Source organism: Oncorhynchus gorbuscha, linkage group LG21 (genome assembly GCF_021184085.1).
Source record: "Oncorhynchus gorbuscha isolate QuinsamMale2020 ecotype Even-year linkage group LG21, OgorEven_v1.0, whole genome shotgun sequence".
In the NCBI taxonomy this organism is placed as follows: domain Eukaryota; kingdom Metazoa; phylum Chordata; class Actinopteri; order Salmoniformes; family Salmonidae; genus Oncorhynchus; species Oncorhynchus gorbuscha.
The window spans coordinates 412,819-439,993 of NC_060193.1; the positions used below are offsets into that span (position 1 = coordinate 412,819).

A 27,175-nucleotide genomic window follows, 5' to 3' on the forward strand; every position below is an offset into this window, starting at 1 on the left:
ACTATATATACTATACTATTACTACAGGAACCATTCTGGCTCAGATCAGGTTACTATATATACTATTACTACAGGAACCATTCTGGCTCAGATCAGGTTACTATATATACTATACTATTACTACAGGAGCCATTCTGGCTCAGATCAGGTTACTATATATACTATACTATTACTACAGGAACCATTAACTATTTTTTGTCTGTCATAGTTGAAGTGTACCTATGATGAAAACTACAGGCCTCTCTCATCTTTTTAAGTGGGAGAACTTACACAATTGGTGGCTGACTAAATATTTTTTTGCCCCACTGTATATTAACTAGTTGACTCACTGATTGGTATATTAACTAGTTGACTGATTGGTATATTAACTAGTTGACTGATTGGTATATTAACTAGTTGACTCACTGATATATTAACTAGTTGACTGATTGGTATATTAACTAGTTGACTCACTGGTATATTAACTAGTTGACTGATTGGTATATTAACTAGTTGACTCACTGGTATATTAACTAGTTGACTGATTGGTATATTAACTAGTTGACTCACTGATATATTAACTAGTTGACTGATTGGTATATTAACTAGTTGACTCACTGGTATATTAACTAGTTGACTGATTGGTATATTAACTAGTTGACTCACTGGTATATTAACTAGTTGACTGATTGGTATATTAACTAGTTGACTCACTGATATATTAACTAGTTGACTGATTGGTATATTAACTAGTTGACTCACTGGTATATTAACTAGTTGACTGATTGGTATATTAACTAGTTGACTGATTGGTATATTAACTAGTTGACTGATTGGTATATTAACTAGTTGACTCACTGATATATTAACTAGTTGACTGATTGGTATATTAACTAGTTGACTCACTGGTATATTAACTAGTTGACTGATTGGTATATTAACTAGTTGACTCACTGGTATATTAACTAGTTGACTGATTGGTATATTAACTAGTTGACTCACTGATATATTAACTAGTTGACTGATTGGTATATTAACTAGTTGACTCACTGGTATATTAACTAGTTGACTGATTGGTATATTAACTAGTTGACTGATTGGTATATTAACTAGTTGACTGATTGGTATATTAACTAGTCGACTGATTGGTATATTAACTAGTTGACTGATTGGTATATTAACTAGTCGACTGATTGGTATATTAACTAGTTGACTGATTGGTATATTAACTAGTTGACTGATTGGTATATTAACTAGTTGACTGATTGGTATATTAACTAGTTGACTGACTGATTGATATATTAACTAGTTGACTGATTGATATATTAACTAGTTGACTGACTGATTGGTATATAAACTAGTTGACTGACTGATTGGTATATTAACTAGTTGACTGATTGATATATAAACTAGTTGACTGATTGGTATATTAACTAGTTGACTGATTGATTGGTATATTAACTAGTTGACTGACTGGTATATAAACTAGTTGACTGATTGGTATATTAACTAGTTGACTGATTGGTATATTAACTAGTCGACTGATTGGTATATTAACTAGTTGACTGATTGGTATATTAACTAGTTGACTGATTGGTATATTAACTAGTTGACTGATTGGTATATTAACTAGTTGACTGATTGGTATATTAACTAGTTGACTGATTGGTATATTAACTAGTTGACTGATTGGTATATTATCTAGTTGACTGATTGGTATATTATCTAGTTGACTGATTGATATATAAACTAGTTGACTGACTGATTGGTATATTAACTAGTTGACTGATTGGTATATTAACTAGTTGACTGATTGGTATATTAACTAGTTGACTGATTGGTATATAAACTAGTTGACTGACTGATTGGTATATTAACTAGTTGACTGATTGGTATATTAACTAGTTGACTGACTGATTGGTATATTAACTAGTTGACTGATTGATATATTAACTAGTTGACTGACTGATTGGTATATTAACTAGTTGACTGACTGATTGGTATATTAACTAGTTGACTGATTGATATATAAACTAGTTGACTGATTGGTATATTAACTAGTTGACTGATTGATTGGTATATTAACTAGTTGACTGACTGATTGGTATATTAACTAGTTGATTGATTGGTATATTAACTAGTTGACTGACTGATTGATATATAAACTAGTTGACTGACTGATTGGTATATTAACTAGTTGACTGACTGATTGGTATATTAACTAGTTGACTGATTGATATATAAACTAGTTGACTGATTGGTATATGAATTAGTTGACTGATTGATATATTAACTAGTTGACTGATTGGTATATTAACTAGTTGACTGATTGATATATTAACTAGTTGACTGACTGATTGATATATAAACTAGTTGACTGACTGATTGGTATATTAACTAGTTGACTGATTGGTATATTAACTAGTTGACTGACTGATTGGTATATTAATTAGTTGACTGATTGGTATATAAACTAGTTGACTGATTGGTATATTAACTAGTTGACTGATTGGTATATTAACTAGTTGACTGACTGGTATATTAACTAGTTGACTGATTGGTATATTAACTAGTTGACTGATTGATATATTAACTAGTTGACTGATTGGTATATTAACTAGTTGACTGACTGGTATATTAACTAGTTGACTGATTGGTATATAAACTAGTTGACTGATTGGTATATTAACTAGTTGACTGATTGGTATATTAACTAGTTGACTGATTGGTATATTAACTAGTTGACTGATTGGTATATTAACTAGTTGACTGACTGATTGGTATATTAACTAGTTGACTGACTGATTGGTATATTAACTAGTTGACTGACTGATTGGTATATTAACTAGTTGACTGACTGATTGGTATATTAACTAGTTGACTGATTGGTATATTAACTAGTTGACTGACTGATTGGTATATTAACTAGTTGACTGACTGATTGGTATATTAACTAGTTGACTGATTGGTATATTAACTAGTTGACTGATTGATATATTAACTAGTTGACTGACTGATTGGTATATTAACTAGTTGACTGACTGGTATATTAACTAGTTGACTGACTGGTATATTAACTAGTTGACTCACTGATATATTAACTAGTTGACTGATTGATATATTAACTAGTTGACTGATTGGTATATTAACTAGTTGACTGATTGGTATATTAACTAGTTGACTGACTGATTGATATATAAACTAGTTGACTGACTGATTGGTATACTAACTAGTTGACTGATTGGTATATTAACTAGTTGACTGATTGGTATATTAACTAGTTGACTGATTGGTATATTAACTAGTTGACTGACTGGTATATTAACTAGTTGACTGATTGGTATATTAACTAGTTGACTGATTGGTATATTAACTAGTTGACTGACTGATTGATATATTAACTAGTTGACTGATTGGTATATTAACTAGTTGACTGACTGATTGGTATATTAACTAGTTGACTGATTGGTATATTAACTAGTTGACTGATTGGTATATTAACTAGTTGACTGATTGGTATATTAACTAGTTGACTGACTGATTGGTATATTAACTAGTTGACTGATTGGTATATTAACTAGTTGACTGACTGATTGGTATATTAACTAGTTGACTGACTGATTGGTATATTAACTAGTTGACTGATTGATATATAAACTAGTTGACTGATTGGTATATTAACTAGTTGACTGATTGATTGGTATATTAACTAGTTGACTGACTGATTGGTATATTAACTAGTTGATTGATTGGTATATTAACTAGTTGACTGACTGATTGATATATAAACTAGTTGACTGACTGATTGGTATATTAACTAGTTGACTGATTGATATATTAACTAGTTGACTGATTGATATATAAACTAGTTGACTGATTGGTATATGAATTAGTTGACTGATTGATATATTAACTAGTTGACTGATTGGTATATTAACTAGTTGACTGATTGATATATTAACTAGTTGACTGACTGATTGATATATAAACTAGTTGACTGACTGATTGGTATATTAACTAGTTGACTGATTGGTATATTAACTAGTTGACTGACTGATTGGTATATTAACTAGTTGACTGATTGGTATATAAACTAGTTGACTGATTGGTATATTAACTAGTTGACTGATTGGTATATTAACTAGTTGACTGACTGGTATATTAACTAGTTGACTGATTGGTATATTAACTAGTTGACTGATTGATATATTAACTAGTTGACTGATTGGTATATTAACTAGTTGACTGACTGGTATATTAACTAGTTGACTGATTGGTATATAAACTAGTTGACTGATTGGTATATTAACTAGTTGACTGATTGGTATATTAACTAGTTGACTGATTGGTATATTAACTAGTTGACTGATTGGTATATTAACTAGTTGACTGACTGATTGGTATATTAACTAGTTGACTGACTGATTGGTATATTAACTAGTTGACTGACTGATTGGTATATTAACTAGTTGACTGACTGATTGGTATATTAACTAGTTGACTGATTGGTATATTAACTGAGTTGACTGACTGATTGGTATATTAACTAGTTGACTGACTGATTGACTGATTGGTATATTAACTAGTTGACTGATTGGTATATTAACTAGTTGACTGATTGGTATATTAACTAGTTGACTGACTGGTATATTAACTAGTTGACTGATTGGTATATTAACTAGTTGACTGATTGGTATATTAACTAGTTGACTGACTGATTGATATATTAACTAGTTGACTGATTGGTATATTAACTAGTTGACTGACTGATTGGTATATTAACTAGTTGACTGACTGATTGGTATATTAACTAGTTGACTTACTGATTGGTATATTAACTAGTTGACTGACTGATTGGTATATTAACTAGTTGACTGATTGATATATTAACTAGTTGACTGATTGATATATAAACTAGTTGACTGACTGATTGGTATATTAACTAGTTGACTGATTGGTATATTAACTAGTTGACTGACTGATTGATATATTAACTAGTTGACTGACTGATTGGTATATTAACTAGTTGACTTACTGATTGGTATATTAACTAGTTGACTGACTGATTGGTATATTAACTAGTTGACTGATTGATATATTAACTAGTTGACTGATTGATATATAAACTAGTTGACTGACTGATTGGTATATTAACTAGTTGACTGATTGGTATATTAACTAGTTGACTGACTGATTGGTATATTAACTAGATGACTGATTGATATATTAACTAGTTGACTGATTGATATATAAACTAGTTGACTGACTGATTGGTATATTAACTAGTTGACTGATTGGTATATTAACTAGTTGACTGATTGATATATTAACTAGTTGACTGACTGATTGGTATATTAACTAGTTGACTGATTGGTATATTAACTAGTTGACTGACTGGTATATTAACTAGTTGACTCACTGATATATTAACTAGTTGACTGATTGATATATTAACTAGTTGACTGATTGGTATATTAACTAGTTGACTGATTGGTATATTAACTAGTTGACTGACTGATTGATATATAAACTAGTTGACTGACTGATTGGTATACTAACTAGTTGACTGATTGGTATATTAACTAGTTGACTGATTGGTATATTAACTAGTTGACTGATTGGTATATTAACTAGTTGACTGACTGGTATATTAACTAGTTGACTGATTGGTATATTAACTAGTTGACTGATTGGTATATTAACTAGTTGACTGACTGATTGATATATTAACTAGTTGACTGATTGGTATATTAACTAGTTGACTGACTGATTGGTATATTAACTAGTTGACTGACTGATTGGTATATTAACTAGTTGACTTACTGATTGGTATATTAACTAGTTGACTGACTGATTGGTATATTAACTAGTTGACTGATTGATATATTAACTAGTTGACTGATTGATATATAAACTAGTTGACTGACTGATTGGTATATTAACTAGTTGACTGATTGGTATATTAACTAGTTGACTGACTGATTGATATATTAACTAGTTGACTGACTGATTGGTATATTAACTAGTTGACTTACTGATTGGTATATTAACTAGTTGACTGACTGATTGGTATATTAACTAGTTGACTGATTGATATATTAACTAGTTGACTGATTGATATATAAACTAGTTGACTGACTGATTGGTATATTAACTAGTTGACTGATTGGTATATTAACTAGTTGACTGACTGATTGGTATATTAACTAGATGACTGATTGATATATTAACTAGTTGACTGATTGATATATAAACTAGTTGACTGACTGATTGGTATATTAACTAGTTGACTGATTGGTATATTAACTAGTTGACTGATTGGTATATTAACTAGTTGACTGATTGGTATATTAACTAGTTGACTGATTGATATATAAACTAGTTGACTGATTGGTATATTAACTAGTTGACTGATTGACTCATTGTGTTATTGATTTCAGGACGGTGGGGTGTGTGTTCATTGAGGGATTACTTGTTGATTGATATACTGATTGATTGGTATTGACTTCAGGACAGTGGGGTGTGTGTTCATTGAGGGATTACTTGTTGATTGATATACTGATTGATTGGTATTGATTTCAGGACGGTGGCGGCAACCAATATGAATGAGACGTCTAGTCGTTCCCACGCCGTCTTCACCATCGTGTTCACACAGAAACGAAGAGACCAACTCACCAGCCTGGACACGGAGAAGGTACGAGTAAACACACAGTAATAATCCATTATTGTTTGTCAGACAGACAGGGTGTGTTTGGTGTTGGTGTGAAACAAAGAGACCAACATCTCCCTGGACACGGAGAAGGTAGTAGGGGGGGGGGGGGGCTGGTAGGAATGTACTGTAACTCTGGTGATGAGGAGGGGGGCTGGTATGAATGTACTGTAACTCTGGTGATGAGGGGGCTGGTATGAATGTGCTGTAACCCTGGTGATGAGGGGGGGGGCTGGTATGAATATACTGTAACTCTGGTGATGAGGGGGGCTGGTATGAATGTACCTGTAACTCCCCCTCATCACCAGAGTTACAGTATATTCATACCAGCCCCCCCCTCATCACCAGAGTTACAGTACATTCATACCACCCCCCCCATCATCACCAGACATTCATACCAGCCCCCCTCATCACCAGAGTTACAGTACATTCATAACTCTGGTGATGAGGGGGCTGGTATGAATGTACTGTAACTCTGGTGATGAGGGGGGCTGGTATGAATGTACTGTAACTCCCCCTCATCACCAGAGTCATCACCAGAGTTACAGTACATTCATACCACCCCCCTCATCACCAGAGTTACAGTACATTCATAACTCTGGTGATGAGGGGGGCTCATCATGAATGTACATTGTAACTCTGGTGATGAGGGGGCTGGTATGAATGTACTGTAACTCTGGTGATGAGGGGGCTGGTATGAATGTACTGTAACTCTGGTGATGAGGGGGGCTGGTATGAATGTACTGTAACTCTGGTGATGAGGGGGGCTGGTATGAATGTACTGTAACTCTGGTGATGAGGGGGGCTGGTATGAATATACTGTAACTCTGGTGATGAGGGGGGCTGGTATGAATGTACTGTAACTCTGGTGATGAGGGGGGGGGGCTGGTATGAATGTATACTACCCAGCATACCACCCTGCATACCACACTGTATACTACCCAGCAGATCACCCTGCATACCACCCTGTATACTACCCTGCATACCACCCTGCATACCACCCTGTATACTACCCAGCATATCACACTGTATACTACCCAGCATATCACCCAGCATACCACCCTGCATACCACCCTGTATACCACACTGTATACTACCCAGCATACCACCCTGTATACTACCCAGCATACCACCCTGCATACCACCCTGTATACTACCCAGCATACCACCCTGCATACCACCCTGTATACTACCCAGCATACCACCCTGCATACCACCCTGTATACTACCCAGCATACCACCCTGCATACCACCCTGTATACTACCCAGCATACCACCCTGCATACCACCCTGTATACTACCCAGCATACCACACTGTATACTACCCAGCATATCACCCAGCATACCACCCTGCATACCACACTGTATACTACCCTGCATACCACCCTGCATACCACACTGTATACTACCCAGCATACCACCCTGCATACCACACTGTATACTACCATGCATACCACCCTGCATACCACACTGTATACCACCCAGCATACCACCCTGCATACCACTGCTGGCTTGGCTCTGAAGCTAAGCAGGGTTGGTCCTGGTCAGTTCCTGGATGGGAGACCAGATGCTGCTGGAAGTGGTGCTGGAGGTCCAGTAGGAGGCACTCTTTCCTCTGGTCTAAGCAGGGTTGGCCCTTGTCAGTCCCTGGATGACCAGATGCTGCTGGAAGTGGTGTTGGAGGGCCAGTAGGAGGTACTCGTTCCTCTGGTCTAAAAAATATCCCAATGCCCCAGGGCAGGGATTGGGGACAATACCCTGTGTAGGGTGCCGTCTTTCGGATGGGACGTTAAACGGGTGTCCTGACTCTCTGAGGTCATTAAAGATCCCATGGCACTTATCGTAAGAGTAGGGGTGTTAACCCTGGTGTCCTGACTCTCTGAGGTCATTAAAGATCCCATGGCACTTATCGTAAGAGTAGGGGTGTTAACCCCGGTGTCCTGGCTAAATTCCCAATCTGCCAGTAAAGTCAGTCTGGTGGACCTAGAGGTTAGAGGTCAGGGGTTAGGTATTAACCATGTTATTCCCTCCAGGTCAGTAAGGTCAGTCTGGTGGACCTAGCTGGTGGACCTAGCTGGTAGAGGTCAGGGGTTAGGTATTAACCATGTCATTCTCTCCAGGTCAGTAAGGTCAGTCTGGTGGACCTAGAGGTTAGAGGTCAGGGGTTAGGTATTAACCATGTTATTCTCTCCAGGTCAGTAAGGTCAGTCTGGTGGACTTAGAGGTCAGGGGTTAGGTATTAACCATGTCATTCTCTCCAGGTCAGTAAGGTCAGTCTGGTGGACCTAGCTGGTAGTGAGAGAGCTGACTCGTCGGGGGCAAAGGGTTTGAGGTTGAAGGAAGGAGCTAATATCAACAAGTCTCTCACCACCCTGGGGAAGGTCATCTCTGCTCTGGCTGAAATGCAGAACAGTAAGAAGAGGAAGTCAGACTTCATCCCCTACAGAGACTCGGTCCTCACCTGGCTCCTGAAAGAGAACCTGGGTGAGAGTCCTGCTAGACATTTCACACAACTTCTTAATAACCTGTTTGTTTTACACTGGGAAACTGTCCCAAACACATTGAACAGTGTGTTATGAACCCTTGGGAGGGATGGAGGGCAGAGGAGGGATGGAGGGAGAGGAGGGAGAGGAGGGATGGAGGGAGAGGAGGGATGGAGGGGGAGGAGGCAGAGGAGGGAGAGGAGGGATGGAGGCAGAAGAGGGATGGAGGGCAGAGGAGGGAGAGGAGGGATGGAGGGAGAGGAGGGATGGAGGGAGAGGAGGGATGGAGGGAGAGGAGAGATGGAGGGAGAGGAGGGATGGAGGGAGAGGAGGGATGGAGGGAGAGGAGGGATGGAGGGCAGAGGAGGGAGAGGAGGGATGGAGGGATGGAGGCAGAGGAGGGATGGAGGGGGAGGAGGGATGGAGGGAGTGGAGGGATGGAGGGAGAGGAGGGATGGAGGGAGAGGAGGGCAGAGGAGGGAGAGGAGGGATGGAGGGAGAGGAGGGATGGAGGCAGAGGAGGGATGGAGGGAGAGGAGGGATGGATGGAGGGAGAGGAGGGATGGAGGGAGAGGAGGGCAGAGGAGGGATGGAGGGAGAGGAGGGATGGAGGGAGAGGAGGGATGGAGGGAGAGGAGGGATGGAGGGAGAGGAGGGCAGAGGAGGGATGGAGGGAGAGGAGGGATGGAGGGAGAGGAGGGATGGAGGGAGAGGAGGGATGGAGGGAGAGGAGGGATGGAGGGAGAGGAGGGATGGAGGGAGAGGAGGGCAGAGGAGGGATGGAGGGAGAGGAGGGCAGAGGAGGGATGGAGGGAGAGGAGGGCAGAGGAGGGATGGAGGGAGAGGAGGGCAGAGGAGGGATGGATGGAGAGGAGGGATGGAGGGAGAGGAGGGATGGAGGGAGAGGAGGGATGGAGGGAGAGGAGGGCAGAGGAGGGATGGAGGGCAGAGGAGGGATGGAGGGAGAGGAGGGATGGAGGGAGAGGAGGGATGGAGGGAGAGGAGGGAATGAGGGAGAGGAGGGATGGAGGGAGAGGGCAGAGGAGGGATGGAGGCAGAGGAGGGATGGAGGGAGAGGAGGGATGGAGGGGGAGGAGGCAGAGGAGGGATGGAGGGGGAGGAGGCAGAGGAGGGATGGAGGCAGAGGAGGGATGGAGGGAGAGGAGGGATGGAGGGAGAGGAGGGATGGAGGGAGAGGAGGGATGGAGGGAGAGGAGAGATGGAGGGAGAGGAGGGATGGAGGGAGAGGAGGGATGGAGGGAGAGGAGGGATGGAGGGAGAGGAGGCAGAGGAGAGATGGAGGCAGAGGAGGGATGGAGGCAGAGGAGGGATGGAGGCAGAGGAGGGATGGAGGCATGGAGGGCAGAGGAGGGATGGAGGCAGAGGAGGGATGGAGGGGGATGGAGGGAGAGGAGGGATGGAGGGAGAGGAGGGATGGAGGGAGAGGAGGGATGGAGGGAGAGGAGGGATGGAGGGAGAGGAGGGATGGAGGGAGAGGAGGGATGGAGGGCAGAGGAGGGATGGAGGGAGAGGAGGGATGGAGGGAGAGGAGGGATGGAGGGAGAGGAGGGATGGAGGGCAGAGGAGGGATGGAGGGAGAGGAGGGATGGAGGGCAGAGGCGGGATGGAGGGAGAGGAGGGCAGAGGCGGGATGGAGGGAGAGGAGGCAGAGGAGCTAGAGGAGGGAGAGGAGCTAGAGGAGGGAGAGGAGCTAGAGGAGGGAGAGGAGCTAGAGGAGGGAGAGGAGCTAGATGGAGAGAGTGAAGTAGGTCTATGTGATATATTAACCTGTCTCTCTGTCAGGTGGTAACTCCAGGACAGCGATGATAGCAGCTCTCAGTCCAGCAGACATTAACTATGAAGAAACACTCAGTACACTCAGGTAGGTAAACATCTCCCCTCTCTCCCTCTCTGTCTCTATCCATTCAACCCTCCACATCAGTCTCCATGTGTCTGTCTATCAGTCTCCATGTGTCTGTCTATCAGTATCCATGTGTCTATCAGTCTCCATGTGTCTGTCTATCAGTACCCATGTGTCTGTCTATCAGTCTCCATGTGTCTGTCTATCAGTCTCCATGTGTCTGTCTCTCAGTCTCCACGTGTCTGTCTATCAGTCTCCACGTGTCTGTCTATCAGTCTCCACGTGTCTGTCTATCAGTCTCCACGTGTCTGTCTATCAGTCTCCATGTGTCTGTCTATCAGTCTCCATGTGTCTGTCTATCAGTCTCCATGTGTCCGTCTATCAGTCTCCATGTGTCTGTCTATCAGTCTCCATGTGTCTGTCTATCAGTCTCCATGTGTCTGTCTATCAGTCTCCATGTGTCTGTCTATCAGTCTCCATGTGTCTGTCTATCAGTCTCCATGTGTCCGTCTATCAGTCTCCATGTGTCTGTCTATCAGTCTCCATGTGTCCGTCTATCAGTCTCCATGTGTCTGTCTATCGGTCTCCATGTGTCTGTCTATCGGTCTCCATGTGTCTTGTCTGTCGGTCTCCACGTGTCGTGTCTGTCGGTCTCCACGTGTCTGTCGGTCTCCACGTGTCTTGTCTGTCGGTCTCCACGTGTCTTGTCTGTCGGTCTCCACGTGTCTGTCGGTCTCCACGTGTCTGTCGGTCTCCACGTGTCTTGTCTGTCGGTCTCCACGTGTCTGTCGGTCTCCACGTGTCTGTCAGTCTCCACGTGTCTTGTCTGTCAGTCTCCACGTGTCTGTCGGTCTCCATGTGTCTGTCAGTCTCCACGTGTCTTGTCTGTCAGTCTCCACGTGTCTGTCGGTCTCCACGTGTCTTGTCTGTCTGTCTCCACGTGTCTGTCGGTCTCCACTTGTCTGTCAGTCTCCACGTGTCTGTCAGTCTCCACGTGTCTTGTCTGTCAGTCTCCACGTGTTGTGTCTGTCTGTCTCCACGTGTCTTGTCTGTCTGTCTCCACGTGTCTGTCAGTCTCCACGTGTCGTGTCTGTCTGTCTCCACGTGTCTGTCTGTCTCCACGTGTCTGTCTGTCTCCACGTGTCTGTCAGTCTCCACGTGTCTGTCTGTCTCCACGTGTCTGTCTGTCTGTCTCACGTGTCTGTCTGTCTCCACGTGTCGTGTCTGTCTGTCTCCACGTGTCGTGTCTGTCTGTCTCCACGTGTCTTGTCTGTCGGTCTCCACGTGTCTGTCTGTCTCCACGTGTCTTGTCTCTCGGTCTCCACGTGTCTGTCGGTCTCCACGTGTCTGTCGGTCTCCACGTGTCTGTCGGTCTCCACGTGTCTATCTGTCTCCACGTGTCTGTCGGTCTCCACGTGTCTTGTCTGTCAGTTTCCACGTGTCTGTCAGTCTGTCTCTACGTGTCTTGTCTGTCTCTACGTGTCTTGTCTGTCTGTCTCCACGTCTCGTGTCTGTCGGTCTCTACGTGTCTGTCGGTCTCCACGTGTCGTGTCTGTCTCCACGTGTCGTGTCTGTCGGTCTCTACGTGTCAGTCGGTCTCCACGTGTCTTGTCTGTCAGTCTCCACGTGTCGTGTCGGTCTCCACGTGTCTGTCGGTCTCCACGTGTCTGTCGGTCGGTCTCCACGTGTCTGTCTGTCTCCACGTGTCTGTCGGTCTCCACGTGTCTGTCTGTCTCCACGTGTCTTGTCTGTCGGTCTCCACGTGTCTGTCGGTCTCCACGTCTGTCTGTCGGTCTCCACGTGTCTGTCGATCTCCACGTGTCTGTCGGTCTCCACGTGTAGTGTCTGTCGGTCTCCACGTGTCAGTGTCTGTCTGTCTCCACGTCTCCAGTGTCTGTCGGTCTCCACGTGTCCAGTGTCTGTCGGTCTCCACGTGTCTGTCTGTCTCCACGTGTAGTGTCTGTCGGTCTCCGTGTGTGTGTCTAGTGTCTGTCGGTCTCCACGTGTAGTGTCTGTCGGTCTCCACGTGTAGTGTCTGTCTGTCTCCACGTGTAGTGTCTGTCTGTCTCCACGTGTAGTGTCTGTCGGTCTCCACGTGTAGTGTCTGTCTGTCTCCACGTGTAGTGTCTGTCGGTCTCCACGTGTAGTGTCTGTCGGTCTCCACGTGTCTAGTGTCTGTCGGTCTCCACGTGTAGTGTCTGTCGGTCTCCACGTGTCTGTCTGTCGGTCTCCACGTGTCTGTCTGTCTCCACGTGTCTGTCTGTCGGTCTCCACGTGTAGTGTCTGTCGGTCTCCACGTGTCTGTCGGTCTCCACGTGTCGTGTCTGTCGGTCTCCATGTGTCTATCAGTCTCCATGTGTCTGTCTATCAGTCTCCATGTGTCTGTCTATCAGTATCCATGTGTCTATCAGTCTCCATGTGTCTGTCTATCAGTACCCATGTGTCTGTCTATCAGTACCCATGTGTCTGTCTATCAGTCTCCATGTGTCTGTCTATCAGTCTCCATGTGTCTGTCTATCAGTCTCCATGTGTCTGTCTATCAGTCTCCATGTGTCTGTCTATCAGTCTCCATGTGTCCGTCTATCAGTCTCCATGTGTCTGTCTATCAGTCTCCATGTGTCTTGTCTGTCGGTCTCCACGTGTCTTGTCTCTCTGTCTCCACGTGTCGTGTCTGTCGGTCTCCACGTGTCTGTCGGTCTCCACGTGTCTGTCGGTCTCCACGTGTCTGTCGGTCTCCACGTGTCTCTTGTCTGTCGGTCTCCACGTGTCTTGTCTGTCGGTCTCCACGTGTCTGTCGGTCTCCACGTGTCTGTCGGTCTCCACGTGTCTTGTCTGTCGGTCTCCACGTGTCTGTCGGTCTCCACGTGTCTGTCAGTCTCCACGTGTCTTGTCTGTCAGTCTCCACGTGTCTGTCGGTCTCCATGTGTCTGTCAGTCTCCACGTGTCTTGTCTGTCAGTCTCCACGTGTCTGTCGGTCTCCACGTGTCTTGTCTGTCAGTCTCCACGTGTCTGTCGGTCTCCACGTGTCTGTCAGTCTCCACTTGTCTGTCAGTCTCCACGTGTCTGTCAGTCTCCACGTGTCTTGTCTGTCAGTCTCCACGTGTCTGTGTCTGTCAGTCCCACGTGTCTGTCGGTCTCCACGTGTCTGTCAGTCTCCACTTGTCTGTCAGTCTCCACGTGTCTGTCTGTCTCCACGTGTCTTGTCTCTCGGTCTCCACGTGTCTGTCGGTCTCCACGTGTCTGTCGGTCTCCACGTGTCTGTCGGTCTCCACGTGTCTGTCGGTCTCCACGTGTCTATCTGTCTCCACGTGTCTGTCGGTCTCCACTTGTCTTGTCTGTCAGTTTCCACGTGTCTGTCAGTCTGTCTCTACGTGTCTTGTCTGTCTCTACGTGTCTTGTCTGTCTCTACGTGTCTTGTCTGTCTGTCTCCACGTCTCGTGTCTGTCGGTCTCCACGTGTCTGTCGGTCTCCACGTGTCGTGTCTGTCTCCACGTGTCGTGTCTGTCGGTCTCTACGTGTCAGTCGGTCTCCACGTGTCTTGTCTGTCAGTCTCCACGTGTCGTGTCGGTCTCCACGTGTCTGTCGGTCTCCACGTGTCTGTCTGTCTCCACGTGTCTGTCGGTCTCCACGTGTCTGTCTGTCTCCACGTGTCTTGTCTCTCGGTCTCCACGTGTCTGTCGGTCTCCACGTGTCTGTCGGTCTCCACGTGTCTGTCGATCTCCACGTGTCTGTCGGTCTCCACGTGTAGTGTCTGTCGGTCTCCACGTGTCGTGTCTGTCTGTCTCCACGTGTAGTGTCTGTCGGTCTCCACGTGTAGTGTCTGTCGGTCTCCACGTGTCTGTCTGTCTCCACGTGTAGTGTCTGTCGGTCTCCACGTGTAGTGTCTGTCGGTCTCCACGTGTAGTGTCTGTCGGTCTCCACGTGTAGTGTCTGTCGGTCTCCACGTGTAGTGTCTGTCGGTCTCCACGTGTAGTGTCTGTCGGTCTCCACGTGTAGTGTCTGTCGGTCTCCACGTGTAGTGTCTGTCGGTCTCCACGTGTAGTGTCTGTCGGTCTCCACGTGTAGTGTCTGTCGGTCTCCACGTGTAGTGTCTGTCGGTCTCCACGTGTAGTGTCTGTCGGTCTCCACGTGTAGTGTCTGTCGGTCTCCACGTGTAGTGTCTGTCGGTCTCCACGTGTAGTGTCTGTCGGTCTCCACGTGTAGTGTCTGTCGGTCTCCACGTGTAGTGTCTGTCGGTCTCCACGTGTAGTGTCTGTCGGTCTCCACGTGTAGTGTCTGTCGGTCTCCACGTGTCTGTCTGTCTCCACGTGTCTGTCTGTCGGTCTCCACGTGTAGTGTCTGTCGGTCTCCACGTGTCTGTCGGTCTCCACGTGTCGTGTCTGTCGGTCTCCACGTGTCTGTCGGTCTCCACGTGTCTGTCGGTCTCCACGTGTCTGTCGGTCTCCACGTGTAGTGTCTGTCGGTCTCCACGTGTCTGTCTGTCTCCACGTGTAGTGTCTGTCGGTCTCCACGTGTAGTGTCTGTCGGTCTCCACGTGTAGTGTCTGTCGGTCTCCACGTGTAGTGTCTGTCGGTCTCCACGTGTAGTGTCTGTCGGTCTCCACGTGTATTGTCTGTCGGTCTCCACGTGTAGTGTCTGTCGGTCTCCACGTGTAGTGTCTGTCGGTCTCCACGTGTAGTGTCTGTCGGTCTCCACGTGTAGTGTCTGTCGGTCTCCACGTGTCTGTCTGTCGGTCTCCACGTGTCTGTCTGTCTCCACGTGTCTGTCTGTCGGTCTCCACGTGTCGTGTCTGTCGGTCTCCACGTGTCTGTCGGTCTCCACGTGTCGTGTCTGTCGGTCTCCACGTGTCTGTCGGTCTCCACGTGTCGTGTCTGTCGGTCTCCACGTGTCTGTCGGTCTCCACGTGTCTGTCGGTCTCCACGTGTCTGTCGGTCTCCACGTGTAGTGTCTGTCGGTCTCCACGTGTCGTGTCTGTCTGTCTCCACGTGTAGTGTCTGTCGGTCTCCACGTGTAGTGTCTGTCGGTCTCCACGTGTCTGTCTGTCTCCACGTGTAGTGTCTGTCGGTCTCCACGTGTAGTGTCTGTCGGTCTCCACGTGTAGTGTCTGTCGGTCTCCACGTGTAGTGTCTGTCGGTCTCCACGTGTCTGTCGGTCTCCACGTGTCGTGTCTGTCGGTCTCCACGTGTCTGTCGGTCTCCACGTGTCTGTCTGTCGGTCTCCACGTGTCTGTCTGTCTCCACGTGTCGTGTCTGTCGGTCTCCACGTGTCTGTCTGTCTCCACGTGTCTGTCTGTCTCCACGTGTCGTGTCTGTCGGTCTCCACGTGTCGTGTCTGTCGGTCTCCACGTGTCTTGTCTGTCGGTCTCCACGTGTCTTGTCTGTCGGTCTCCACGTGTCTTGTCTGTCGGTCTCCACGTGTCTGTCGGTCTCCACGTGTCTGTCGGTCTCCACGTGTCGTGCCTGTCAGTCTCCACGTGTCTTTGGCATCATGAAACTGAAGACGGTTAGTTTATCAAATCAATTCTCTGTAATTATTATTATTACGTGATTAACTAATCGGGTAAATGTAATTAACTAGGAAGTTGGGGCACCAAGGAAAATATTCAGATTGCAAAGTTATAATTTTCCTAATATAACTTTCAGTCTCCATGTGTCTCTCTCTCTCTCTAGGTATGCGGACCGTGCCAAGCAGATCAGGTGTAATGCTATAATCAATGAGGATCCCAACGCCAGACTGATCAGAGAACTGAAAGAAGAAGTCAACAGACTGAGAGACCTGCTGTTCTCACAGGGGCTGTCTGAACTACTGGCTGTAACAGGTAACACACACTGCTGTTCTCACAGGGGCTGTCTGAACTACTGGCTGTAACAGGTAACACACACTGCTGTTCTCACAGGGGCTGTCTGAACTACTGGCTGTAACAGGTAACACACACTGCTGTTCTCACAGGGGCTGTCTGAACTACTGGCTGTAACAGGTAACAAACACACAGAGCTCTGACCCATCTCTCTATCGCTGTCTCTCTATCTCTGTCTGTCTATCTCTGTCTATCTCTGTCTCTCTATCTCTGTCTCTCTATCTCTGTCTCTCTGTCTCTCTATCTCTGTCTATCTCTGTCTCTCTATCTCTGTCTATCTCTATCTCTGTCTATCTCTGTCTATCTATCTCTGTCTGTCTATTTCTGTCTGTCTATCTCTGTCTATCTCTGTCTCTCTCTCTCTCTGTCTCTCTATCTCTGTCTATCTCTATCTCTGTCCATCTGTCTATCTCTGTCTATCTCTCTCTATCTCTGTCTCTCTATCTCTCTATCTCTGTCTCTCTATCTCTCTATCTCTGTCTCTGTCTCTCTGTCTATCTCTATCTCTGTCTCTCTGTCTATCTCTGTCTATCTCTGTCTCTCTCTGTCTATCTCTGTCTCTCTATCTCTGTCTCTCTCTGTCTCTCTCTGTCTATCTCTGTCTCTCTATCTCTATCTCTCTCTGTCTATCTCTCTCTATCTCTCTCTATCTCTGTCTATCTCTCTCTATCTCTGTCTCTCTATCTCTGTCTCTCTATCTCTGTCTCTCTATCTCTGTCTCTCTGTCTCTCTATCTCTGTCTCTCTCTGTCTCTCTGTCTATCTCTGTCTCTCTGTCTCTCTGTCTATCTCTGTCTCTCTGTCTATCTCTGTCTCTCTGTCTATCTCTGTCTCTCTATCTCTCTCTGTCTATCTCTGTCTCTCTATCTCTCTCTGTCTATCTCTGTCTCTCTCTCTCTGTCTATCTCTGTCTCTCTATCTCTCTCTGTCTATCTCTGTCTCTCTATCTCTCTCTGTCTATCTCTGTCTCTCTATCTCTCTCTGTCTATCTCTGTCTCTCTATCTCTGTCTCTCTATCTCTGTCTCTCTCTCTCTGTCTATCTCTGTCTCTCTCTCTCTGTCTATCTCTGTCTCTCTATCTCTGTCTCTCTCTCTCTCTGTCTATCTCTGTCTCTCTCTCTCTCTGTCTATCTCTGTCTCTCTCTCTCTCTGTCTATCTCTGTCTCTCTATCTCTCTATCTCTGTCTCTCTGTCTCTCTATCTCTGTCTCTCTCAGGTGGAGAGGTGAACAACAACAGTGCTCTGGGCTCCTCCCCCTCAGGCCTGCCCACCCAGCAGCCAATCACCGCTAACGGCCAATCAGAAGCCCCACAGAACCTTGCCCAAGATTCTAACTCCGCCCCTGACGAAGACTCCACACCTGACGGAGACCCTGATCACATGACTGATCACATGACAGCGGACTTTGCTGAAGGGGAGGAGCTTGTTGAGACCATCAGTAAAGAGGAGGTGGCTGAGAGACTGGAGGTATGAACCATATCTGTTCACTGTTCTAGACCTCTGTCTCTAATAGTCTAATAGTTTACTGTTCTAGACTTCTGTCTCTAATAGTCTACTAGTTTACTGTCCTAGACTTCTGTCTCTAATAGTCTACTAGTTTAGTTTACTGTCCTAGACTTCTGTCTCTAATAGTCTACTAGTTTAGTTTACTGTCCTAGACTTCTGTCTCTAATAGTCAAATAGTTTACTGTTCTAGACCTCTGTTTCTAATAGTCTACTAGTTTACTGTCCTAGACTACTGTCTCTAATAGTCTACTAGTTTACTGTTCTAGACCTCTGTCTCTAATAGTCTACTAGTTTACTGTCCTAGACTTCTGTCTCTAATAGTCTACTAGTTTACTGTTCTAGACCTCTGTTTCTAATAGTCTACTAGTTTACTGTCCTAGACTACTGTCTCTAATAGTCTAATAGTTTACTGTTCTAGACCTCTGTTTCTAATAGTCTACTAGTTTACTGTCCTAGACTACTGTCTCTAATAGTCTACTAGTTTACTGTTCTAGACCTCTGTTTCTAATAGTCTACTAGTTTACTGTCCTAGACTACTGTCTCTAATAGTCTACTAGTTTACTGTTCTAGACTTCTGTCTCTAATAGTCTACTAGTTTACTGTCCTAGACTTCTGTCTCTAATAGTCTACTAGTTTACTGTCCTAGACTTCTGTCTCTAATAGTCTACTAGTTTACTGTCCTAGACTTCTGTCTCTAATAGTCTACTAGTTTAGTTTACTGTTCTAGACTTCTGTCTCTAATAGTCTACTAGTTTACTGTTCTAGACTTCTGTCTCTAATAGTCTACTAGTTAGTTTACTGTCCTAGACTCCTGTCTCTAATAGTCTACTAGTTTACTGTTCTAGACTTCTGTCTCTAATAGTCTACTAGTTTACTGTTCTAGACTTCTGTCTCTAATAGTCTACTAGTTTAGTTTACTGTTCTAGACTTCTGTCTCTAATAGTCTACTAGTTTACTGTTCTAGACTTCTGTCTCTAATAGTCTACTAGTTTACTGTTCTAGACTTCTGTCTCTAATAGTCTACTAGTTTACTGTTCTAGACTTCTGTCTCTAATAGTCTACTAGTTTACTGTTCTAGACTTCTGTCTCTAATAGTCTACTAGTTTAGTTTACTGTTCTAGACTTCTGTCTCTAATAGTCTACTAGTTTAGTTTACTGTTCTAGACTTCTGTCTCTAATAGTCTACTAGTTTACTGTCCTAGACTTCTGTCTCTAATAGTCTACTAGTTTACTGTCCTAGACTTCTGTCTCTAATAGTCTACTAGTTTACTGTCCTAGACTTCTGTCTCTAATAGTCTACTAGTTTACTGTCCTAGACTTCTGTCTCTAATAGTCTACTAGTTTACTGTCCTAGACTCCTGTCTCTAATAGTCTACTAGTTTACTGTTCTAGACTTCTGTCTCTAATAGTCTACTAGTTTACTGTCCTAGACTTCTGTCTCTAATAGTCTACTAGTTTAGTTTACTGTCCTAGACTTCTGTCTCTAATAGTCTACTAGTTTAGTTTACTGTCCTAGACTTCTGTCTCTAATAGTCTAATAGTTTACTGTTCTAGACCTCTGTTTCTAATAGTCTACTAGTTTACTGTCCTAGACTACTGTCTCTAATAGTCTACTAGTTTACTGTTCTAGACCTCTGTCTCTAATAGTCTACTAGTTTACTGTCCTAGACTTCTGTCTCTAATAGTCTACTAGTTTACTGTTCTAGACCTCTGTTTCTAATAGTCTACTAGTTTACTGTCCTAGACTACTGTCTCTAATAGTCTAATAGTTTACTGTTCTAGACCTCTGTTTCTAATAGTCTACTAGTTTACTGTCCTAGACTACTGTCTCTAATAGTCTACTAGTTTACTGTTCTAGACCTCTGTTTCTAATAGTCTACTAGTTTACTGTCCTAGACTACTGTCTCTAATAGTCTACTAGTTTACTGTTCTAGACTTCTGTCTCTAATAGTCTACTAGTTTACTGTCCTAGACTTCTGTCTCTAATAGTCTACTAGTTTACTGTCCTAGACTTCTGTCTCTAATAGTCTACTAGTTTACTGTCCTAGACTTCTGTCTCTAATAGTCTACTAGTTTAGTTTACTGTTCTAGACTTCTGTCTCTAATAGTCTACTAGTTTACTGTTCTAGACTTCTGTCTCTAATAGTCTACTAGTTTACTGTCCTAGACTCCTGTCTCTAATAGTCTACTAGTTTACTGTTCTAGACTTCTGTCTCTAATAGTCTACTAGTTTACTGTTCTAGACTTCTGTCTCTAATAGTCTACTAGTTTAGTTTACTGTTCTAGACTTCTGTCTCTAATAGTCTACTAGTTTACTGTTCTAGACTTCTGTCTCTAATAGTCTACTAGTTTACTGTTCTAGACTTCTGTCTCTAATAGTCTACTAGTTTACTGTTCTAGACTTCTGTCTCTAATAGTCTACTAGTTTACTGTTCTAGACTTCTGTCTCTAATAGTCTACTAGTTTAGTTTACTGTTCTAGACTTCTGTCTCTAATAGTCTACTAGTTTAGTTTACTGTTCTAGACTTCTGTCTCTAATAGTCTACTAGTTTACTGTCCTAGACTTCTGTCTCTAATAGTCTACTAGTTTACTGTCCTAGACTTCTGTCTCTAATAGTCTACTAGTTTACTGTCCTAGACTTCTGTCTCTAATAGTCTACTAGTTTACTGTCCTAGACTTCTGTCTCTAATAGTCTACTAGTTTACTGTCCTAGACTCCTGTCTCTAATAGTCTACTAGTTTACTGTTCTAGACTTCTGTCTCTAATAGTCTACTAGTTTACTGTTCTAGACTTCTGTCTCTAATAGTCTACTAGTTTACTGTTCTAGACCTCTGTCTCTAATAGTCTACTAGTTTACTGTCCTAGACTTCTGTCTCTAATAGTCTACTAGTTTAGTTTACTGTCCTAGACTTCTGTCTCTAATAGTCTACTAGTTTACTGTCCTAGACTTCTGTCTCTAATAGTCTACTAGTTTACTGTCCTAGACTTCTGTCTCTAATAGTCTACTAGTTTAGTTTACTGTCCTAGACTTCTGTCTCTAATAGTCTACTAGTTTACTGTCCTAGACTCCTGTCTCTAATAGTCTACTAGTTTAGTTTACTGTCCTAGACTTCTGTCTCTAATAGTCTACTAGTTTACTGTCCTAGACTTCTGTCTCTAATAGTCTACTAGTTTACTGTCCTAGACTTCTGTCTCTAATAGTCTACTAGTTTAGTTTACTGTCCTAGACTCCTGTCTCTAATAGTCTACTAGTTTAGTTTACTGTCCTAGACTTCTGTCTCTAATAGTCTACTAGTTTGGTTTACTGTCCTAGACTCCTGTCTCTAGTAGTTTACTGTCCTAGACTCCTGTCTCTAATAGTCTACTAGTTTACTGTCCTAGACTTCTGTCTCTAATAGTCTACTAGTTTACTGTCCTAGACTTCTGTCTCTAATAGTCTACTAGTTTAGTTTACTGTCCTAGACTTCTGTCTCTAATAGTCTACTAGTTTACTGTTCTAGACTTCTGTCTCTAATAGTCTACTAGTTTACTGTTCTAGACTTCTGTCTCTAATAGTCTACTAGTTTACTGTCCTAGACTTCTGTCTCTAATAGTCTACTAGTTTAGTTTACTGTCCTAGACTTCTGTCTCTAATAGTCTACTAGTTTACTGTTCTAGACTTCTGTTTCTAATAGTCTACTAGTTTACTGTCCTAGACTTCTGTCTCTAATAGTCTACTAGTTTACTGTCCTAGACTCCTGTCTCTAATAGTCTACTAGTTTACTGTTCTAGACTCCTGTCTCTAATAGTCTACTAGTTTACTGTCTAGACTTCTGTCTCTAATAGTCTACTAGTTTACTGTCCTAGACTTCTGTCTCTAATAGTCTACTAGTTTACTGTTCTAGACTTCTGTCTCTAGTAGTCTACTAGTTTAGTTTACTGTCCTAGACTTCTGTCTCTAATAGTCTACTAGTTTACTGTTCTAGACTTCTGTCTCTAATAGTCTACTAGTTTACTGTTCTAGACTTCTGTCTCTAATAGTCTACTAGTTTAGTTTACTGTTCTAGACTCCTGTCTCTAATAGTCTACTAGTTTACTGTCCTAGACTTCTGTCTCTAATAGTCTACTAGTTTAGTTTACTGTCCTAGACCTCTGTCTCTAATAGTCTACTAGTTTACTGTCCTAGACTTCTGTCTCTAATAGTCTACTAGTTTAGTTTACTGTTCTAGACTCCTGTCTCTAATAGTCTACTAGTTTACTGTTCTAGACTTCTGTCTCTAATAGTCTACTAGTTTAGTTTACTGTTCTAGACTTCTGTCTCTAATAGTCTACTAGTTTACTGTCCTAGACTTCTGTCTCTAATAGTCTACTAGTTTAGTTTACTGTTCTAGACTTCTGTCTCTAATAGTCTACTAGTTTACTGTCCTAGACTCCTGTCTCTAATAGTCTACTAGTTTACTGTCCTAGACTTCTGTCTCTAATAGTCTACTAGTTTACTGTCCTAGACTTCTGTCTCTAATAGTCTACTAGTTTACTGTCTAGACTTCTGTCTCTAATAGTCTACTAGTTTACTGTCTAGACTTCTGTCTCTAATAGTCTACTAGTTTACTGTCCTAGACTCCTGTCTCTAGTAGTCTACTAGTTTACTGTCCTAGACTTCTGTTTCTAATAGTCTACTAGTTTACTGTCTAGACTTCTGTCTCTAATAGTCTACTAGTTTAGTTTACTGTCCTAGACTTCTGTCTCTAATAGTCTACTAGTTTAGTTTACTGTCCTAGACTTCTGTCTCTAATAGTCTACTAGTTTACTGTCTAGACTTCTGTCTCTAATAGTCTACTAGTTTAGTTTACTGTCCTAGACTTCTGTCTCTAATAGTCTACTAGTTTAGTTTACTGTTCTAGACTCCTGTCTCTAATAGTCTACTAGTTTAGTTTACTGTTCTAGACTCCTGTCTCTAATAGTCTACTAGTTTAGTTTACTGTTCTAGACTCCTGTCTCTAATAGTCTACTAGTTTACTGTCCTAGACTTCTGTCTCTAATAGTCTACTAGTTTACTGTCCTAGACTCCTGTCTCTAATAGTCTACTAGTTTAGTTTACTGTCCTAGACTTCTGTCTCTAATAGTCTACTAGTTTACTGTTCTAGACTTCTGTCTCTAATAGTCTACTAGTTTAGTTTACTGTCCTAGACTTCTGTCTCTAATAGTCTACTAGTTTACTGTCCTAGACTTCTGTCTCTAATAGTCTACTAGTTTACTGTTCTAGACTCCTGTCTCTAATAGTCTACTAGTTTACTGTCCTAGACTTCTGTCTCTAATAGTCTATAGTTTACTGTCCTAGACTTCTGTCTCTAATAGTCTACTAGTTTAGTTTACTGTCCTAGACTCCTGTCTCTAATAGTCTACTAGTTTAGTTTACTGTCCTAGACTTCTGTCTCTAATAGTCTACTAGTTTACTGTCCTAGACTCCTGTCTCTAATAGTCTACTAGTTTAGTTTACTGTCCTAGACTTCTGTCTCTAATAGTCTACTAGTTTACTGTCCTAGACTTCTGTCTCTAATAGTCTACTAGTTTAGTTTACTGTCCTAGACTTCTGTCTCTAATAGTCTACTAGTTTACTGTCCTAGACTTCTGTCTCTAATAGTCTACTAGTTTAGTTTACTGTCCTAGACTCCTGTCTCTAATAGTCTACTAGTTTACTGTCCTAGACTTCTGTCTCTAGTAGTTTACTGTTCTAGACTCCTGTCTCTAATAGTCTACTAGTTTACTGTCCTAGACTTCTGTCTCTAATAGTCTACTAGTTTACTGTCCTAGACTTCTGTCTCTAATAGTCTACTAGTTTAGTTTACTGTCCTAGACTTCTGTCTCTAATAGTCTACTAGTTTACTGTTCTAGACTTCTGTCTCTAATAGTCTACTAGTTTACTGTCCTAGACTTCTGTCTCTAATAGTCTACTAGTTTACTGTCCTAGACTTCTGTCTCTAATAGTCTACTAGTTTAGTTTACTGTCCTAGACTTCTGTCTCTAATAGTCTACTAGTTTACTGTTCTAGACTTCTGTTTCTAATAGTCTACTAGTTTACTGTCCTAGACTTCTGTCTCTAATAGTCTACTAGTTTACTGTCCTAGACTCCTGTCTCTAATAGTCTACTAGTTTACTGTTCTAGACTCTGTCTCTAATAGTCTACTAGTTTACTGTCTAGACTTCTGTCTCTAATAGTCTACTAGTTTACTGTCCTAGACTTCTGTCTCTAATAGTCTACTAGTTTACTGTCCTAGACTTCTGTCTCTAATAGTCTACTAGTTTAGTTTACTGTCCTAGACTTCTGTCTCTAATAGTCTACTAGTTTACTGTTCTAGACTTCTGTCTCTAATAGTCTACTAGTTTACTGTTCTAGACTTCTGTCTCTAATAGTCTACTAGTTTAGTTTACTGTTCTAGACTCCTGTCTCTAATAGTCTACTAGTTTACTGTCCTAGACTTCTGTCTCTAATAGTCTACTAGTTTAGTTTACTGTCTAGACTCCTGTCTCTAATAGTCTACTAGTTTACTGTCCTAGACTTCTGTCTCTAATAGTCTACTAGTTTAGTTTACTGTTCTAGACTCCTGTCTCTAATAGTCTACTAGTTTACTGTTCTAGACTTCTGTCTCTAATAGTCTACTAGTTTAGTTTACTGTTCTAGACTTCTGTCTCTAATAGTCTACTAGTTTACTGTCCTAGACTTCTGTCTCTAATAGTCTACTAGTTTAGTTTACTGTTCTAGACTTCTGTCTCTAATAGTCTACTAGTTTACTGTCCTAGACTCCTGTCTCTAATAGTCTACTAGTTTACTGTCCTAGACTTCTGTCTCTAATAGTCTACTAGTTTACTGTCCTAGACTTCTGTCTCTAATAGTCTACTAGTTTACTGTCCTAGACTTCTGTCTCTAATAGTCTACTAGTTTACTGTCTAGACTTCTGTCTCTAATAGTCTACTAGTTTACTGTCCTAGACTCCTGTCTCTAGTAGTCTACTAGTTTACTGTCCTAGACTTCTGTTTCTAATAGTCTACTAGTTTACTGTCTAGACTTCTGTCTCTAATAGTCTACTAGTTTAGTTTACTGTCCTAGACTTCTGTCTCTAATAGTCTACTAGTTTAGTTTACTGTCCTAGACTTCTGTCTCTAATAGTCTACTAGTTTACTGTCTAGACTTCTGTCTCTAATAGTCTACTAGTTTAGTTTACTGTCCTAGACTTCTGTCTCTAATAGTCTACTAGTTTACTGTCCTAGACTTCTGTCTCTAATAGTCTACTAGTTTACTGTCTAGACTCCTGTCTCTAATAGTCTACTAGTTTACTGTTCTAGACTTCTGTCTCTAATAGTCTACTAGTTTACTGTTCTAGACTTCTGTCTCTAATAGTCTACTAGTTTACTGTCCTAGACTTCTGTCTCTAATAGTCTACTAGTTTAGTTTACTGTCCTAGACTCCTGTCTCTAATAGTCTACTAGTTTACTGTCCTAGACTCCTGTCTCTAATAGTCTACTAGTTTAGTTTACTGTCCTAGACTTCTGTCTCTAATAGTCTACTAGTTTACTGTTCTAGACTTCTGTCTCTAATAGTCTACTAGTTTACTGTTCTAGACTTCTGTCTCTAATAGTCTACTAGTTTAGTTTACTGTCCTAGACTCCTGTCTCTAATAGTCTACTAGTTTAGTTTACTGTCCTAGACTTCTGTCTCTAATAGTCTACTAGTTTACTGTTCTAGACTCCTGTCTCTAATAGTCTACTAGTTTAGTTTACTGTCTAGACTCCTGTCTCTAATAGTCTACTAGTTTACTGTCCTAGACTTCTGTCTCTAATAGTCTACTAGTTTACTGTCCTAGACTCCTGTCTCTAATAGTCTACTAGTTTACTGTCCTAGACTTCTGTCTCTAATAGTCTACTAGTTTACTGTCCTAGACTTCTGTCTCTAATAGTCTACTAGTTTAGTTTACTGTCTAGACTTCTGTCTCTAATAGTCTACTAGTTTACTGTCCTAGACTCCTGTCTCTAATAGTCTACTAGTTTACTGTCCTAGACTTCTGTCTCTAGTAGTCTACTAGTTTAGTTTACTGTCCTAGACTCCTGTCTCTAATAGTCTACTAGTTTACTGTTCTAGACTCCTGTCTCTAATAGTCTACTAGTTTACTGTCCTAGACTTCTGTCTCTAATAGTCTACTAGTTTACTGTCCTAGACTTCTGTCTCTAATAGTCTACTAGTTTAGTTTACTGTTCTAGACTTCTGTCTCTAATAGTCTACTAGTTTAGTTTACTGTCCTAGACTTCTGTCTCTAGTAGTTTACTGTTATAGACTTCTGTCTCTAATAGTCTACTAGTTTAGTTTACTGTCCTAGACTTCTGTCTCTAATAGTCTACTAGTTTAGTTTACTGTCCTAGACTTCTGTCTCTAGTAGTTTACTGTTCTAGACTTCTGTCTCTAATAGTCTACTAGTTTAGTTTACTGTCCTAGACTTCTGTCTCTAATAGTCTACTAGTTTAGTTTACTGTCCTAGACCTCTGTCTCTAATAGTCTACTAGTTTACTGTTCTAGACCTCTGTCTCTAATAGTCTACTAGTTTAGTTTACTGTTCTAGACTTCTGTCTCTAATAGTCTACTAGTTTACTGTTCTAGACTTCTGTCTCTAATAGTCTACTAGTTTACTGTCCTAGACCTCTGTCTCTAATAGTCTACTAGTTTAGTTTACTGTTCTAGACTTCTGTCTCTAATAGTCTACTAGTTTACTGTCCTAGACTCCTGTCTCTAGTAGTCTACTAGTTTACTGTCC

At 42.3% G+C, this 27,175-nt stretch overlaps 1 protein-coding gene across 1 annotated transcript in view; it reads left to right on the plus strand.

Moving 5' to 3' along the window:
• Positions 1 to 27,175, plus strand: part of kif1c (kinesin family member 1C) — a gene marked incomplete at its 3' end in the record, with an annotated part of 128,756 nt that overhangs the window by 56,160 nt on the left and 45,421 nt on the right. Inside the window, 5 exon segments of the mRNA XM_046319964.1 lie at positions 6,562 to 6,673; positions 8,950 to 9,172; positions 10,975 to 11,053; positions 16,702 to 16,850; positions 18,105 to 18,355. Of these exon segments, the coding sequence (XP_046175920.1) occupies positions 6,562 to 6,673; positions 8,950 to 9,172; positions 10,975 to 11,053; positions 16,702 to 16,850; positions 18,105 to 18,355 (814 nt within the window).